The sequence below is a fragment of the Lepidothrix coronata genome, unplaced genomic scaffold, assembly GCF_001604755.1.
Source record: "Lepidothrix coronata isolate B3197 unplaced genomic scaffold, Lepidothrix_coronata-1.0 Scaffold98, whole genome shotgun sequence".
NCBI lineage: Eukaryota > Metazoa > Chordata > Aves > Passeriformes > Pipridae > Lepidothrix > Lepidothrix coronata.
Window position 1 is genome coordinate 2,688,815 of NW_016690278.1, and position 17,484 is coordinate 2,706,298.

The window sequence follows — 17,484 nt, forward strand, 5'->3', positions numbered from 1 at the left end:
AGAATCACAGAATAGAATCACAGAATATTCTGAACTGGAAGGGACCCACAAGGATCATCAAGTCCAACTCATAAGTGAGGGGCCCCTACAGAGCTCAAACCCACAACCTTGGCATTATTAGCACCACGCTCTAACCAACTAAGTAATGAGGGTTAACGTGACAGCTCCACACTTCTGACATCAGTAAACCCTGAGAACAACGTTTACAGAATCACAGAATGGCCTGGGTTGGAAGGACCTTAATGATCATCTAGCTCTAATCCCCCTGCTTTGGACAGGAATACCTTTCACTGGACCAGGTTGCTCATAGCTCCATTCAACTTGGCCTTAAACACTTCCAGGAATGGGGCATCCACATTTTCCAGAGGCAACCTGTTCCACTGCCTCACCACTCTTAAAGATTTTCTTCCTCAAATCTAATATAAACCCATGCTCTTTCAGTTTAAAGCCATTCCCCTTGTCCTGTCACTATATCCTCTTGTAAAAAGTCTCTCTACATCTTTCTTGTAGGCCCTCCAGGTACTGGAAGGCTGCAGCTGGATCACGCTGAAGCCTTCTCTTTTCCAGACTGAGCAGTGCCAGTTCTCTTAGTCTCTCCTCACAGTAGAGGTGCTCCATTCCTTTTATTATCTTCGTGCTTCAGCTTGTTGGTATTTAGCTAGGCAGACATGCATTAACCTTGATGGTGGTGCCACTGCATTGGCACAGAGCATGAAAACATACACTTGGTTTTAACAGAGAAGATTTTCTTTTTATGTTTGTAGCACACTACTTAGATCTTTCCCCCCAAAATATGGTCAGAAAGTCCAGCTGCCAGCTCTCTTGGAGAAACAAAAATAAAATAAGGTAGAAGCTGGGAAGGACAAAACTGGGAGAGGTATTGTATCCTGCTCACTTCTCCTCACCAGTGGATGGAGTTGCAGGCTCGGAGCTGCGGCGTGCAGCGGCTCGGGCACCTCCCGCTGCTCAGAACCTGACATTTCCGAAGAAAGCCTCGTGCGAAAACTCAGCAGGCGGTGTCGGTACCGGGAGAGCGAACAGCTGTCCCCCGCCTAGACCGACACTCGGAAGAACCGGGGCACGTTTCAGGCTCTACCAACAGGTTCCTCCCCCGGTTCCAGGGAAGGCGGCCGCGCCCGCCCCCCCCGCAGCCCCGGCCGCGCCCGCCCGTCCCGGCTCCCGACCCGCCGCGTCCCGGAGCGGCTCTGCCCGGCGAGGGACCTGCCGGGACGGGGCCGCCCCAGCGGGCGCTGTCCCTGCCTCGGCCGCCTGACCCTCTCCGGGGGAGCCGGGACGAGGGCGGACGTTCTCGTGTGGGACCGCTCCTCTGGCCGCCCGCGCCGAGCAGGGGAGGCACCGTCCCTGACAGGAAGCACGGCAGAGGCTGTGCCCGCCCGGCAGAGGCTGTGCCCGCCCGGCGGAGGCGCCCCGGCGGCGCGCTCGACCCCGTGGGGTTGCGGGGTAGGGCCGGGCCCCATGGCGGGGAGGAGGAGCAGGAGCAGCCGCAGCTGGGATTGGGGGCCGCCGGCACCGCCCGGCCGGCCGGGGGGAGGAGGCGGCGGGAGGAGGAGCGGCGCGGACCGCAGCGAGCTGGCGGGGCTCGGCGCGGCGGTCCCTGAAGATGGCGGCGGCGGAGCCGGGCGCTGCTCCGGGCGGCGGCAGCGGCTCCGTGCCCGTCCTCTTCTGCTTCTCCGTCTTCGCGCGGCCCTCCAGCGTGCCCCACGGCGCCGGCTACGAGCTGCTGATCCAGAAGTTCCTCAGCCTGTACGGGGACCAGATAGACATGCACCGCAAGTTCGTGGTGCAGCTCTTCGCCGAGGAGTGGAGCCAGTACATCGACCTGCCGAAGGGCTTCCTGGTCAACGAGCGCTGCAAGGTGCGCCTGGTCCCGCTGCAGATCCAGGTGAGCCCCGGCCGCCGCAGGTGCGTGTCCCTGCCCGCTGTCCCGGCGCGGCTCTCGGCAGCCCCCGGCCCTCCCGGGGAGAACGGGCAGCCCGGAGCCGGCTGGGGCCGCGGCACAGCCCCGCGCTAACAGGTTTCTCCGAGGAAACTTTTGTGTTTCCCTGGGGCCGGGCGGCAGGTGCGCTCTGAGCCACACGCGTTTGGTAACCGGGCTCTGCCTTCGGCGAGCCAGAACTTACTTGGCGCCGTGAATGGGAGAACGGTCAGGTGGCTGAGGCAGTCAGTGTGCTGCATTAAAACAGGCGGCTGGTGCTGCCCGGCCTTAACCGGGGGGTAATGCTAGGTGGAAACTAGAAGTAAAATGGGTAAAATGGGCTCTGCTGGAGCTCGATATCTTGGCTCGTAGATCGCCAGGACTTCTGTATCCCTCTTTGCCTCAAAAAACTCTTTCCGATTTACGGGTTTGTAGCTCGCTGGCTTTGTGACCACAAACCGGGGAGCCAGACTGATGCGGTTCGTGTATTTCACATGCAGATACCTTTATGCCCACCGGAGGTTGGTGCAGGTTGTACTGTAATAGTTCAACTCGAAACACATTGCTTCTTCCTTTCCCCAGTGTCTAAGAGTTAAGCTTAACTCCCCCTCCCCCCCAATCCCCACAGCAACAAATCATTATTGTTTTCATTCAGAGCATTCTTTTTTTAATTGATAATTAAGAAGTTTTAGTTTGTCGAGCCAGCATTTCTAAATAGTTGAGAAAGTGATATCGTGAAACCTGACACATTGCTTGTCTTCTCCTTATGGTTTTAGAAACAGTCTAATTCGTGCTGTTTGTAAACCCTGGTTAATCGTAGTGTCTTGAACCCATAAACCCTCAAGGTGGCCTGTTTGCTTACACTGCTTGTATAATAAGGATGCCTTTGGAGTCTCTTGTTCTTTTCTTAACTTTATGTATGGAAAGACCATACATAAGAAGACCAAACTAGTTTAATAACTTATTTTGTCATTTATTATTAATTCTCATCATATACATTCGTCATATTCAGTTTAAAACTTTTCTTTTTTTTCTGTGTTGTGAACAGAATTTATGGGGACCCAACCAGGGAATCTGGAAAGGGACAGTCTCTCCAGCTTGCAAAAAGAGTTCGTATGGCTGTTAATTCAAACAAGGATTTTGAAAACAGAATCTGTGTAATCTGGTCGTGTAATAGTGTTGCAGGTCAGAATTTTTTTTCTCATCGCTACTCTGCAAGGACTCTCTTGCAGATGCCTTCTGCACTGAAACTGTAAATGCGGCCCAAGCATTCGAAGCAGGACAGGTCTTGGTGTAAAAGGTCAGTCTTGAGATAGGGAAGGATATGTCACTCCCAGGGTGCACGTGCTGCAGAGCTTTAACTGACTGCAGGAATTGAGGATGAACCAGTATTTTGTGCATTGATCGCCTACTTACACCAATACTGTTGCATTTCTATGACAGTAGCAACTGTTGATGTGAAAAGATGGTATTTTTGTATTACTCCTTGATGTGCTTCAGCAGCTGTGAATAAGCTGAAGACATCACAATGAAGACATCACAATGATGTCAGTCAGTTTGCCTTAAGCCACAGGCAAGTGCTCAGAGATCACCTGTTTGGGGAACATTTGGTATGATACAGACACAGCTGTGCTTTTTAAGACCTTTAGGATTTACCAGCTGGAATATTATACTTTCTTTCTGTATGTTCATTCATGCATTGCCACTGTTATGTGCCCTTTTTCTCTTCCTCCCTCCCTCCCTCCCTCCCATCCTGATATTTGATCTACAGTTATACACAACATCAGTTTGTCAACTCGGTGTGTGGCGTAGTCAGTTGAATCACTGTTTGGAATATATCTTTCAAGAGGGACAACTTTTGCTCACTGATGTGATTAGACTTGTATATTTGGAAAGATATATTTGGTTTAAAGTTAAGAGCACAGATGCTAGGATCTGTATGCTTAGACAATGATTTCAGTGCTTTTATACGTTTGTTTTATGAAATATATGTGTCCATTTAGCTGGAGATGGCAGTTTAACCCCCTAGACAGCAGCTAGTGCCCGTGAGATCTAGCAAGGTATCCTTCTGTTTTGATTCCTATGCAGGCCTGTCCTACAAGGATTCCTTTTGTTACAGTAGCTCAAGAAATGTTAGCATCAAATGGTGTTTGACTGGGCTGTTTCAATTTCCTGTCCCTGCAGCTGAGAGGGGCAGTAATCTCATGGAGAAAATGCCATATGCTGCCCTTGGAAAGCCACTCCATGCAACTGAATTCAAGGCTTGATCTGTACAGGGATGGTTGCTCCCCTGTAGTTTTATGCTTTTGTATTGTCCTCATCTGTGTACCTGTGTTTGGTTTGGCTGTTCTGACTCCAAATAGCCACTTAAACTTTTAGTGGCCCCCCGTGTTGGGTAGGCTGATGGGGTGCAGTGCACTGCGATGTTCGGCCTGGCTGCTGCTCTTGAAACTCCCCCAGCCACAGGCTTGCACCCAGGAGGGACATTTCCTTTGGCCTCTCCCACCTTGAGGGACTTAGTACTAGCTGAAGGGAGACATCTGCTTTTCATGGGTTTTGTGTGTTTTAAATGATTCAATGGGAAAATATTTATAGTTTGGTTGGGGGGTGCAGGACCACTTCAATCTCTTCTAACTCTAAATGCAGTTACATAGTGCTACAGAAATTATTGTGTTTTGCTGTAATGTTGTAGCTGCCCTTGGAGAAGAGAAGCAGTAAGGAAAAACACTTTGGAGATATCTGAAGAAAACACAGCTATATGCATATTACAGCTGTGCAATAGAGGAGTTAGGGCAGCTTTTGAATACATACCCAAGAGAGGCTATTTCACAGTCACTGTCATAATTTCAAGGTGACTTCTCCGCAGCAGCACTTGTGCTCTCTGTTTACAGACTGTTAAACCTTAAGACACTAAAGGTAAAATGATAAAATTACTGACATCATTGCATAAAGCACTTCTTCAGCACGTTTTTTTGAGACACATTGGTCTCTCAGGCACGTCTGTCTTGTGAAAAGCCGCTTACTGAACGATACTCAACTGTTGCTGCATGATAATGTAAATAAAATAGAACTATTTATACACAGAATTTCACTCTTTATTGCACGTATCTAATATTCCTATGTTCAGATGCTTTGGAAATAGAACTAACATTAACTCAGGAACCTAAGTTCGTTTTCTGAAGATGGGGAAAAGCCAACGCATTAATTGCTGGGGAGTTGTTTGTGGGTTTTTTTAGGGTACAGTTATAGATTTTGATACATTAGTAAATTTCTAAATAAATAATTTTTTAAAAAAGCAGCACATGGAACCTTAAAGAACGGGGAAAAAAGGACTGAAAATATTGAAAGAGGATTTTTTTTTCTCAAATCCAGACTCTGTGTATCTTGCTCTGCAGCACACGTTTTAGTAATTTTAGATTTTGTTGAAGAGTTTTATACTGCCTTAGCTATAGGAGCATCACATGAGTATCCAACTAAATCTGTCCTTTGTAAATGCTGAACTGCATATAAAAGGCTGCATATTAGCTTCGCATAAAATAAATATTTATGTTCCTAAATTGAAACACTTGTAACCTATTTTTCTCTTGAAATACATTAAACTGAATTTATTCTTTTTTTTTTCCTTTGAAAGATAGGCAGGAAAGTACAACTGAATCTTACAGATTTCCTCTTAGAAATATAGGAGAAGAACAGATGATAGCTTCTTTTTGTTGTTGTCTTTTTTATCCCATCCTTGAAATACCAAGGCTGCAACATCCTCTGCTCTGCCCTTTAAGTGGGTAACCTTTGCATGAGATTTATGAGGTGACTAGTGATGTCAGATGGGATTATTTCTTTGCTTCCAGTTTCTTGCTCGTTACGAATACTGTGAGGAAATTTCATTTCGTATGTGTAACGATTTCCTGGAGTTTGGACAGGGAAAGTACAGATAAAGAGGCAGTATAGGTGAATATTTTTGTAAAGCTGAAATTATAGTTCTTCATCACAGTCAAGTTTTGCTTGATTAATAATAACCAGTAGAGATGAAATAGATGTGAAAAAATGCCTCTCCTTTCCCACCTAGGCCTTTTCTAGAGTAGGATTTAAAGCTGTATGTAACTCATGGCAGCATACCTTTAAATCCTGGTCTGGACAAGGTCCTAGAGATGACTTCTCTAGCTGGGTAAAAGAGCTGCATCAGGTTACGTGTCCATTTGATGTACCTATTCTTGTGCTGTGGATAACCTCCAGCTGGAGGACAGAAAATCATGGTGACTGAGAGGTGAAGTGCAACAAATGGAAATGCTTATATACTGTTGGTTCAGGGGATTTGAGTTTTGATGTGGGTTTGGGTTTTTTTTTGTTTGTTCTTTTGTGGGGGTTTTTTTGTTACCTTTTTTTTTTCTTTTGAATTCAAGTTTTTTGAGGTAGTTGTGGTTGAGTAGATCTTATATTCAGGGTGGATTCAGACAGGTACTCTGTGGCCATAGAGGTTCACCATCCTTGCCCTGCCTGCCTCTGGCTTGAGAGAAATCAAACAGGTGTTGGCATGCCAGCCCATGTGTAGGTTTTTTTCCCTCCCTGGCTCATTGGTGTGGCACTGGTGTAGTGTGGGTGGTAGTAGTTTTCACTGTCAGGGGATGTGTGAAGTGGAGGTGACCCATGTCCCTGATGCAGTGTTGCTGTAGATGGGGAGGATGGCTTTGAAAGCCAGTGACTGGTGGGATTTATGTGGCACACTGAAGAACCAGTAAATGGAACCTTTCCTTTATACACAGCAAATACATGAATTTATTTATAGACTGTGTTAGCTGCTGTTTATGAAAATTAATTTCAAACTGCTTTCTGCTGCACTCTGTCCTTCCCATATCTGCTATTCCAGGTAACACCAGCAAGTGTCAACTTTTTTATCTTACCATGTATTTTTTTCAGTTTCTTCGTGTTCTGCTATGATTCAGACTGCAAGTTAATCAAAAATAAATATGAAAATGAATATAGGAAGTATTTGTGTTAGATTTTGTAAAAGCTTCGATTTGGCAAACATGTAGTTGACACAAGTTTTATTTTAGAGTGCTGCTGGTATTAATCTGAGTATGATTTAATAAATTAAATCATAGTAAACCAATATGACACTAAAGAAAAACAGATACAATGCTTTTGCTCCAGCTTCCTGCAGTGTTTGACATAAACATATGGGATTATTGATTCAGTGGAAGTCTGTAATGAAGATGCTCTCTGGCTGGATAAGCAGTCAGTTTTCTGCACTTCACTGTCAAATCAGAATAATAGTGAATTTGGCTCTATAAGATTGGTTTGTAATTTTTTCATTGATTTGTAATTTTTCCATTGTCCTTGTCATTGACAAAATTTAGGACAAATACTGTTTTTGCAGAAGGCTCCAAGCTGAGAGGAGCGGCAAGCGTCTGAACGAGCAGAATGCAGGCTTTTCAGGGCAAGTTGGAGGGCCTTGAAGGGGGGGGACCCATGTCAGGAGCAGCTGAGGTCACTTGTTCTGTTCAGCCTGGAGGAGACTGAGGGGGGACATCATTGCAGTTACAGTTTTGTCATGAAGAGAAGAGGAGGGGCAGACACTGATCTCTTCTCTCTCGTGGCCAGTGACAGAATCTGACGGAGTGGCCTGAAGTTGTGCCAGGGGAGTTTAGGTTGGATATTAGAGAAAGGTTCTTCCCCCAGAGGGTGGTTGGGCACTGAACAGATTCCCCAGGGCAGTGGGCACAGCACCAAGCCTGACAGAGTTCAAGAAGCATTTGGATGGTACTCTCAGACACATGGTGTGACTCTTGGGGATGGGTCTGTGAAGGGCCTGGAGTTGGACTTGATGACCCTTGCAGATCCCTTCCAGCTTGGCATATTCTGTGGAACAAGGTAAAATAAGATGCAGTTCAAAATGGAAGCAACAAATGTAGGAATAATCAGCTACACAAACAAAAGATGAGGGAGAGTTCAAGGGACGATATTAAGTTTAAAATGCACCTCAACAGTATAAGTCTCATCAATTATGAAAAGAGCAAATAGTGTATTGGAAAGTACAAAATAAACAGGGCCTGCAAGGGCTGTATATTGACTCTCTCTGAGGCTCTGCTAGTTCAGGGAAGTAATATGGGCAGAGGAACACTGCTGTGATAGTAGGTATGAGTGCCTCACTGTAGACTGCAATTTGAAAACTGCCCCAGGGAGAACTATGAAAATTATTTGAGTTGTAAGAAGAAATATTAAAAGAATTAGATATGTTTTAGAATAAGGAAAGGTCAGGGAAGGACTAAAGGGAGTCTGAATCCTGAGGTTTGGTAATAGGTTTTGTGCATGGTTATCCATGTGAAGGAAGATGGTAATGCTCTTGCATTTCCAGTTCATCATGGACTTAACTGGAAATAACACTCTTACATGGCAGCAAAGGAGTTGTGGGTGAGAAGATACCAAAAGGTAAAGATAACAGAGCTGTGGGTTGGGTTTTATAGTAGCTCTACTGCTGATAGGTCCAAGTAGCTGTCTGTGAAGATTACGTGCATTCGTTTGATCCTTCTGTAGAAGGAGACCATGCAGCTTTTTGAAGACCTTCCTAATCTGTTCACATTTATTCCTCTGCTAAGGATGGTAGAGCCATCTGCTACATTAGCATAGGAAGGTGTATATCAAGGGAGTAAATTAACTCCACACAGTTTACTCTATAATCCATGATGGTTTGTGGTAGTTCAAAATGATCTTAAAAAAATCAGTCACAGAGTCAATTAGGTTGGAAAAGACCTCTGAGGCTGAGTCCAGCCTATGACTGAACACCACCATGTCAACTAGACCATAGCACTGTATGCTGCATTCAGTCTTAAACACCTTGAGGACAGTGACTCCCCCACCTCCCTGGGCAGCCCATTCCAATATTTAATCGCCCTTTCTGTGAGTAAATTCTTCCTGATGTCCAACCTAAACATCCCCTGGTAGAGCTCTTAAAGTGATGGAAGGATTTTTGGAAGGAAATAGTAGTCTTTGATTGTCATGTAAATGCCAAGACAAAATGACACATTTTCTGAGTAGGAGCCACACTTATAAATATTGTCTGTTCCAATTATTCTATTTTTTTTGCTGAGTGGTAGGAAAGTTAAATGTCATAACTGACTTCTGTTATGGTAGTAGGTGCCAAAGTTGGAATGGGTCACAGTGGGTGCTCCCTGTGGTGTTGAACTTTACATCAGTACTTCCTACCAACTAGTTTCTGCATTGTTCAAGTGCATAGATGGATGGTGTTCAAGAACAAGGCGGTTATTAATATTTAATTTTATGTCAAATCTTTCTTGGTCCCAGGTGTCGTTTATTATATGCTGTAAAATTGCAGAAGTGTCTTCTGGGAGGGGTATCTAGAGATTGCCTTCCCTAACTCCTTGATCAAATCACCTGCTGATTTGCTGAATGCTGAAAACCTTCAAGGATGGAGATCCCACAACCATGCTAACCTGTTTCAATGCAGCTGTATCTTCCTAGTGAGAAAGATATTCCTGATGCCTGTTTTGATGCTCTTCTGTCTTCCTGTGGCATCAGTGGGTCCGGTATTATAACATCTGCTTTTTGGTTGTTTCTGCATTTGCCTCTCTAGCTGTTTGTGTTAATAGTGTTGCTGTTTGGCCCATGAGGACTGGAGGAACCATAGTTATGGATATTTGGTCTTTCAGCATTAGTGGTGTGCTGAATCTGAGAGGTGTGGGAATTTAGCATTTGTAATTATTACACAAGTAATTTTCCCAACAGTTTGAACAGCCCATTCCATATGGTGTGGCCATTATTGTAGATTTTTAGCCTTGGGAATTGAGATAAAAAGCATTTTACTCAGGAGATGTGGTGAATCAGTGGAAGTTTTGGAACTAGTATTTATGGATTTCCAATTTCCGTGCAGTGAGTAGACCTTGGCTGACCACCTGTTGCCCAACAAGCTGCTCCATCATTCCCCATCCTCAACAGGACAGAGGGGAGAAAATACAACAAAAAGCTTGTGCATCAAGATAGGGAGGGATCGCTCACCAATTACCATCACGTAGAAAACAGACTTGACTTGGGGAAATTAATTTAATATTTTGCCAATCAATAACAGAGTAGAATAATGTGAAACAAGAACAAATGTAAAAACACCTTTCTCCCATCCCTTCCTTATTCCCAGGTTTAGCTTTGCTTCCAGATTCTCTGTCTTCTCCCTTCAAGCAGCATGGGGGGACGGGGAGAGCACAGCTGTGGTCAATTCATAACCCTTCACCTTCTGCCACTCATCCTTTTCACACTCTTCACCTGTTCCAGCATGGGATCCCTCCCATGGGAGATGTCTCACCATGGGCTGCACCGTGGGCTGCAAGGGAATCTCTGCTCTGGCACCTGCTGCACAGTGGTTTTCTTACCCTTTCTTAAGTATGTTATCACAGAGGTGTCACCAGCATCTCTGACGCAGCAGATCCATCTTGGATTCAGCTGGCATAGGCATTGTCTGACCTGCTGCTGTTTCTGGCATCTTCTCACAAAAGCCAGCCCGACAGCTTCCCCTCACTACCAAGACCTTGCCACAGAAACCCAATACATCTGCACTCTTCTGAAATACATTATTTTACAGATTTTGCAATTCCGTTTTAGTTTAAAACATCACGACCTCAGTTTGCAGTAAATGAAGTGTATATAATTAATGGCTACTTCCCAGGAGCTGTTTATTCAATTTGACTTTTCAGTCTGCTGAAAAGCTCCTGAGTGGATGTAATTTCTCTCGAGTTGCCTGACAACTAAGTGATAGTATATAGCTGTTTTCTTTCCCTGTAGCTTCCACCTGAAGCTCTATCCCCGGGTTCTACAGGTAGAGCAAGTAATTTCATGCAAATACAAAGCACTCTTTCAAAGTATGAGAAAATTAAATGTTTGATTTATTTTTCTTATCCCCTCCCTTCTACCCCACTTGGTAGCCTGTATTAAGGAAACTCTAGGAGATTACTTTTGTCATTAAAATGTATTCAGTTCAGTTTCTGTAATATTGACAAGTTTCTTTGCTTTCATTCTAGCCTTTGGACTTTCATCAGGCTTGTGCTAAAAGATGTCTTTAAACAATCAAATTGACTACACAATGGAAGTGTTGAAAATATGTGTGCATACAATATTTGATAGCAAGTGGAAGTCTGAATTTTTTTTAACTTTAATTTATCCTGATTTTGTATCAGTTCCAAGAGTTGTGGATTGTAAAATGAATTTGAAGAATGTAGTTTCGCTGCTGGTACTTTTTTTTGCTGTGCTTTAGGCAGTACACTCCTCCAGCCCCATCAGGCTTGAGAAGTTTTCATGTACGTGTACACTGACTTGTGTCTCCCACCTAGTAAAATCTCTGTTACTTATTGATGACTGTACCATACTGTTCATTATCAGCTATTCATTTGAATTCAGAAACGTGCCAAAAATCAGGCTTGAAAAACGTTTCTCCTGTTTTCACTCAAGCTAACATGAATCCATAACCTGGCAGAGGCAGTGCAGACTCTCTCTCGTTTTGCTGCTTTTCTGAAAGGGTCTCCACTGCCATGGAAAACATTATCTTTATTTCTTTTTTTTTTTTCAGATTACTACTTTGGGCAACCTGACGCCCTCAAGCACCGTTTTTTTCTGCTGTGATATGCAAGAGCGATTCCGGCCTGCCATCAAATACTTTGGTGATATCATCAGCGTGGGTCAACGACTGGTGTGTTCCCTTGTTTTTCTCTTGTTTTTGATCACACACATAAACTATTATTTTATACACAGATAGTTCAGTGGTTACTCAGTTTCGGATGATAACAGTGTCTTTGTGATTATTGTTCTTTAACAATTTCCTTTTTTTAATATATTTTCCTCCTTGCCCCCTTGCAGCTCCAAGGTGCACGGCTCTTAGGAATTCCAGTTATTGTGACTGAACAGTATCCCAAAGGTCTTGGCAGCACTGTGCAAGAAATTGATTTAACAGGAGCTAAACTTGTTCTTCCCAAGACAAAATTTTCAATGGTGTTGCCAGAAGTTGAAGCAGCATTAGCAGAGATCCCTGGAGTCCGCAGTGTTGTCCTGTTTGGAGTAGAAGTATGTGCCTTGCCATTCTTGTACTGGTTTATGGTAATGTCTTTTGGCCCACAAAAATACTAAGCATTGCTACCCGTAACTAAAAAACCCAACTCAATTCATATTACCTAGAGCTCATTTATCCTCTACAGAATAAATTATTCTTGTGTTGTCTTTGATATTATCTCATAATAAAATTTGAAATTACATATTTGTAAACTGCGGGGTCTTGTCTCAATTTTAGCTGGTATTTAAAATGCACATTGAGTTCCCTAGCAATGTCAGGAGTAGAAAAATATGTATTTGAACTGTAATTAATTAATTATGTACTCTAATTTGGTGTTTGGTTACTTAACGTTTTGTAATAATAATATACATAATAATTTCTCCCCTGTAGACTCATGTCTGCATCCAGCAAACAGCACTGGAATTGATTGGCAGAGGTCTGGAAGTTCATATTGTAGCTGATGCCACCTCATCAAGAAGTATGATGGACAGAATGTTTGCTCTTGAGGTAAGTTTCTTAGTCAAGGCTTTCTCCACCTTGGGTTTGTATGTTAAGTTCCCTCCTTACTGTAAGCTAACAAGGAATTTCTAAAGACAAAGCAGTGGACAAATGTAGATTTGAGAAGACATGAGTGCTCTGATTCTTAGAATAGCATCCAACAGGGAGAAGAATTACTGCCTTCTTTTTCTTCCTTAAATTATGATTTAATATACATAACCCAGTTTGCTATGTCTGGATTTTTAAAGTGATTGTTTTGTGCAATCTGAGTACTCTATATAAACAGCATTATTTTAGGATATTTTCTTATGGAGTGTTATCTGTACAGCAGGAGTAAAAGTGCTGCAAAGCTTTTGGTTCTGTTGTCCCAAGCAGTATTTATTCAGCTGTTGAAATTCCTTGAAACACAATGAAGTGTAGTAAGTGATCCCGTTCAAAGCTCCTTCTTGTATGTCTGTCCCTCCCTCTGCTTTCCCTCATCATTGCAAATTAAAGCTTAATCTCAAGACTCTGTGATTATAGTAAAGATTCCCCTCCCCCTTGCTTCTAGGAGCTTAGCCTAACTAAACGTTGAGAAAGTGGAGATAAATGTAACAAGAAGATTTAAAAGCATGTACAACTATGTGGTAGCAAATTCATGCAAATGATTTTTTGATAGTGCACTCTTAACTTGCCTGCGGGCATCACTGTGGGAAATCAAAAACTGATACAGACATTAAGTATTGCAGTTATTGCCTCAGGTCCTAACAATTATTTGGAAATTGAAACTAATAATAACTGCAGCGTGTTATACTTTTTTCCTAGCTTGTGAGAAGACTTAATTTCTTCCGCTCCTCATGAATAAGAGAATTAAAGGCTAAAGAGAAATCCCCAACATATAATGATTGATGAAACACGTGACTTTGATTAAGTGGAAACCTAATGTCGACTGTCATGTAGAGCACAGTGACCCACACAGAGTACAGGAATGACTGAAATCATGGACTTCCCAAATCAATGTGGCACAGCAGCAGTAAGAGGCAAAACAAATACAGAGCACAAGGAGACTGTTTTGCTGTGGTACCCCATGTATCACCATTACAATATGATTCAGGGAACATTTGCTGCCCTGTAGTGTTGAGCAAGTCAGTTATGTGGCAGTAACTCCTTCTCTGCTGTGCATGGTCTCACCGTACAGATCACAGTTCCTAGTCATATTCTTTTAATTAGTGAATCTGACATTGTCTCAGTTGCAAACTTGCACCACACCTGGTGAGCTGAGGTGAGATTTATTAAGCTGAGTTCCCTGGATCCTTCTCCTTACCTTTCTGGGAAGGTGGGTGTAGTGTTTGTCTTTTCACAGAAACACAGCTTTTCTCTTTTCACAATGACTTCTCAAGGATGATAAAGAGTGACCTTGCAGTGAAAACAACCAGCTTCTCCAGGAACCTCAAATAAGTCCCATCCCTGCTCCTTTGGTTCTCCACATTTCCCATCACATAAACATGTGTTTTGATCGTGCTGGAGACAAACATGCGAATATCTGAGCAAGTGTACTAGGAATTGCAGTTTGAATTAATTTATAACCAAAGCTTTCATGTCTGCCTGGATGACAGGTTGTCTCCCCTTCTGTTGTGTACTTAAAAATGACAGCAGGCAAAAACTTGCAGTCAAAAAAATCCTCAGAAACCAAAAAACCTTGAAATTTTCAGTGGTGAAATAATTCAGCCCAACTGTTGAAGGCGGTGGCTGTTCTGAATCTCTTTCCTATCTGATGAAGATACCTTGTATAGCTGCTTGGTCTCGGATTGAGAAAGCTTACTCTGTTGCTGCCGCATTTCTTTCCTGTTCTTTATCTGTTCTACTTGTTTCTGCAGTGTGGGTGCAACATATCCTTGATAATTTTCTTCTTCTCAAAGACTGTGTGCTAAGAAAACTTGTAATTTCCTTGAAAGTCATCCAGTATGCTTAGCACATTCATCTCTTCATTTCTGCTGATCTGAAATCTATATAAATTGTATTTAGTCCTAGAAATAGGGTATAAGCCAATGCCAGCCTCTTTGGCATGTTATGGTTTGTTTTGCTTCTAAAGAGAAGACGTTCTCTTTTTCAATCAGCATTTCACAGATATGAATTAATAACTTTTCCCCAGCAATTGCTTTGTAACTGAACAACTAAGCAACAGTGATCTAAGTCCTAGAAAGTCTGCAGCTTCTCTTCCATTTAGTGATAGCAGTTGAAACCTGTACGTACGCATCTGTATTTTCTCCCTCTTACCCCGGCTTGGCTCATTCAGGATCCCGTTAGACTGGGTGGAGCATGCAGCTGAGTAGAGGATGGTGGAGGGAAAGCTGGGTCTGTGAAGAGTTTTACTGCCAAAGCACCTGTCTGATTGCTGGGAAGATGATGGGGGGCGGGGGGTGGTCAGCCTTTGCTGAGGATAACTTTGCTATGTAAGCAACAACCACAGTCCTAAAAGTCCGGAAACTTTACAATAAGTCCTGTGACTCGGGCTGCGTGAAGCATTGCTCTGTTGAGTTGCACACTTAAAAGATCTAGCAGACCTCTTTTAGTTTTGCTTTCTGTGCATTTTATTCTGCAGCATGAGAGAACTAACTCTGGAATTACTGAGGCTGTAATGAAACATCAGTTAAAAAGAGCTGCTGTTATGCCAGTATGATTTATAATGTCTGTAGAAGAGATTTTCCTTCTGCCTCCAGACATTATTTTTAAGAGTGCACTGGGTAGTCCAAAAGCCAAAGTAGTAACAAGGACTGAATGAGAAATTGTTACAATTTCTTGCTTAATTATTTTATCTTGGACCTGGCTATTTTATTTTTCCTACAAGCCTTTCATATCTGCATTAGAGTGAAGAAAGCTGTCCTCTGAACCATGCAAGGGGAAAGGGTTGTTAACATTAAGAGATGTGGGTCTGCTGCCTATTAAATCTGAGATGGGGAAAGAATCCAATCCAAGTAGGAAGCCTTTGTTGTAATCCAGGGCAGCCCTTTGCCTCAGGAAAGTCTCAAAGCAGTCAATAGCTTTATAAATTATACCACTAAGAATTGCTGGAATAGAATTGGCAGTACTTTCATTAGTAGGAGATGTTTTTAAAAATGCTATTCATCTTTTTTTACAAAATGTATACTTGTTCACATTTGCAAATATTTCACATTATTCCCTCTCTGCTCTTTTCTCTTCTAGCGTCTCGCTCGTACTGGAATTATAGTTACTACTAGCGAAGCCATATTGCTGCAGCTGGTAGCTGATAAAGAACATCCAAAATTCAAAGAAATCCAAAATCTCATTAAGGCAAGTGCCCCTGAGTCAGGGCTCCTTTCCAAAGTTTAAAGCGAATGTGGAGGAAGCGGATCTCACTGTCCTCTTCAAAGAGGAAGCAAAGTTGTAAGCGCACATGTACACCTTCTTTCGCTCAAAGTTTGGTAGAAGTGTAAAAATAAAAGTTGACATACTCGTGCTTGCCTTAGCAAAATTGTTCTGGTCGTACATCTGAGTGCCAGTGTGTTCTGTTTAGTTACAGCTGTCGGGGGTTATGGGTATCATAAGACCCTTTTGTTGTCAAATTTCCGTATTTATTTAAAATAAAGGAGAAAAACTAACAGAGGTGCCTACTAGTCAGTCCATACTATACACTGATTGTAACAGATCCAAAAAATGCATAATTCTGTGACACCTCTTGATTGTGCGCTTTCTAAAAGTGTTCTGTGATACTCTGTTTTACTTTTGTATTAATAGAAGATAATTATGTGTTGGATAAATGTGATGTGATACGCTTTAATGTTCTATGTAAATGAAGTATTTTAATAGGGCATAAGTTAAAACTGAGTAAGATATACGGATTACACGTGCGCTTTTGTTCTCTAGGATAAAATTTAAGCACTTTGCTTCATAGACGAGACAGATAAATCAAGCAGCAGCTGATGTTTGATTGCCCTAGGTAGCTGAAGCCTGCATCATGACTTTTGAACATACTGAAATTGACTGCCCAAGACTGTACTTTACTTAAGTGTATACAGGCAGAAAACTGTCACGTCATGAGTTCTTTATAAACAACTGGTGTAAAGTCCTTCAGAACTTGAAAATATTACAAAAATTTTAAATTGGCAGTGCTAAGGGGATGTTTAACAACAAAAACTTTTCAGGTTCCAATGCTAAATCTACTACTACATTTAGATTTATTTTGCCTTTTTCTTTTTTTTGTACCGCATTTTAGTTAGATTGAATAATTCTATCCAATTTATTCAAGTGGGCTCTGAGACAAACCTCAGCTTCTCTAGGTTTTTGTGCTTTTTTTGTGGGCTGCAGTTGGGTGGAGTTTGAATAGCATCTGGTCTAAAAGCATTCTTTAGAAAAATAGCATCTTTACCTTAATGATACATATATTTTCTATCTAGAACCAATCTTTTAACATGTGATTGTTCAGAAACGCACTTCCTTCGTGTTCTAGGGGATTAAATAATGTTGTATAAAGTTTACAGTTTGCCTGAGACATTTATTTTTTTAAAAGAGTACTAGAAGATGTCATACTTAACACTAATCTTTTTGGTAGAAAACCAATTAGAGTACATGTGTTGGTTTAAATTGCTTATTTTCCCCACAAGATGGCTCTAAAAGAATTGTTTCATAAATAAGAATTGTTTCCATTGTTTCATATAACCTTTATATGTTCAAAACAAATAAAGAGTTAACATTTGTTGAAGAGCAAATCCTGAAAGCTGTGTTTGCCATGGACCTTACTCTGATTTGTACAGCTGTGGAAGTTCTATGGATGTCATGGGAATTTTGTGTAAAGATCAAGGGTGGATAAAGTCGAATAATTCTTGTCTTCTGCATCTAGTTACAGTGTTATTTAGTGCTCCAGAATATGAGGAATGAACATTATGTCTCAAACTGGAGGCAGGGATGCAAGTTGAGTTAAGAACCATTGTCCTATATCACTGGCCTACTTTTAACCTTCATTAATCGAGTTGCCTAGCAGTATAAAGTTCACTTATATAAATCAACAACT

General features: G+C 42.3%; 1 protein-coding gene across 1 annotated transcript; it reads left to right on the plus strand.

Moving 5' to 3' along the window:
• Positions 1–1,601: 1,601 nt before the first annotated feature.
• Positions 1,602–17,170, plus strand: ISOC1 (isochorismatase domain containing 1). The gene is made up of 5 exons (XM_017822544.1): positions 1,602–1,903; positions 11,502–11,621; positions 11,789–11,992; positions 12,369–12,485; positions 15,660–17,170. Exons 1-5 carry the CDS (start codon positions 1,622–1,624, stop codon positions 15,804–15,806), a joined length of 870 nt encoding a protein of 289 aa, XP_017678033.1. The 5' UTR covers positions 1,602–1,621; the 3' UTR covers positions 15,807–17,170.
• Positions 17,171–17,484: the final 314 nt, after the last annotated feature.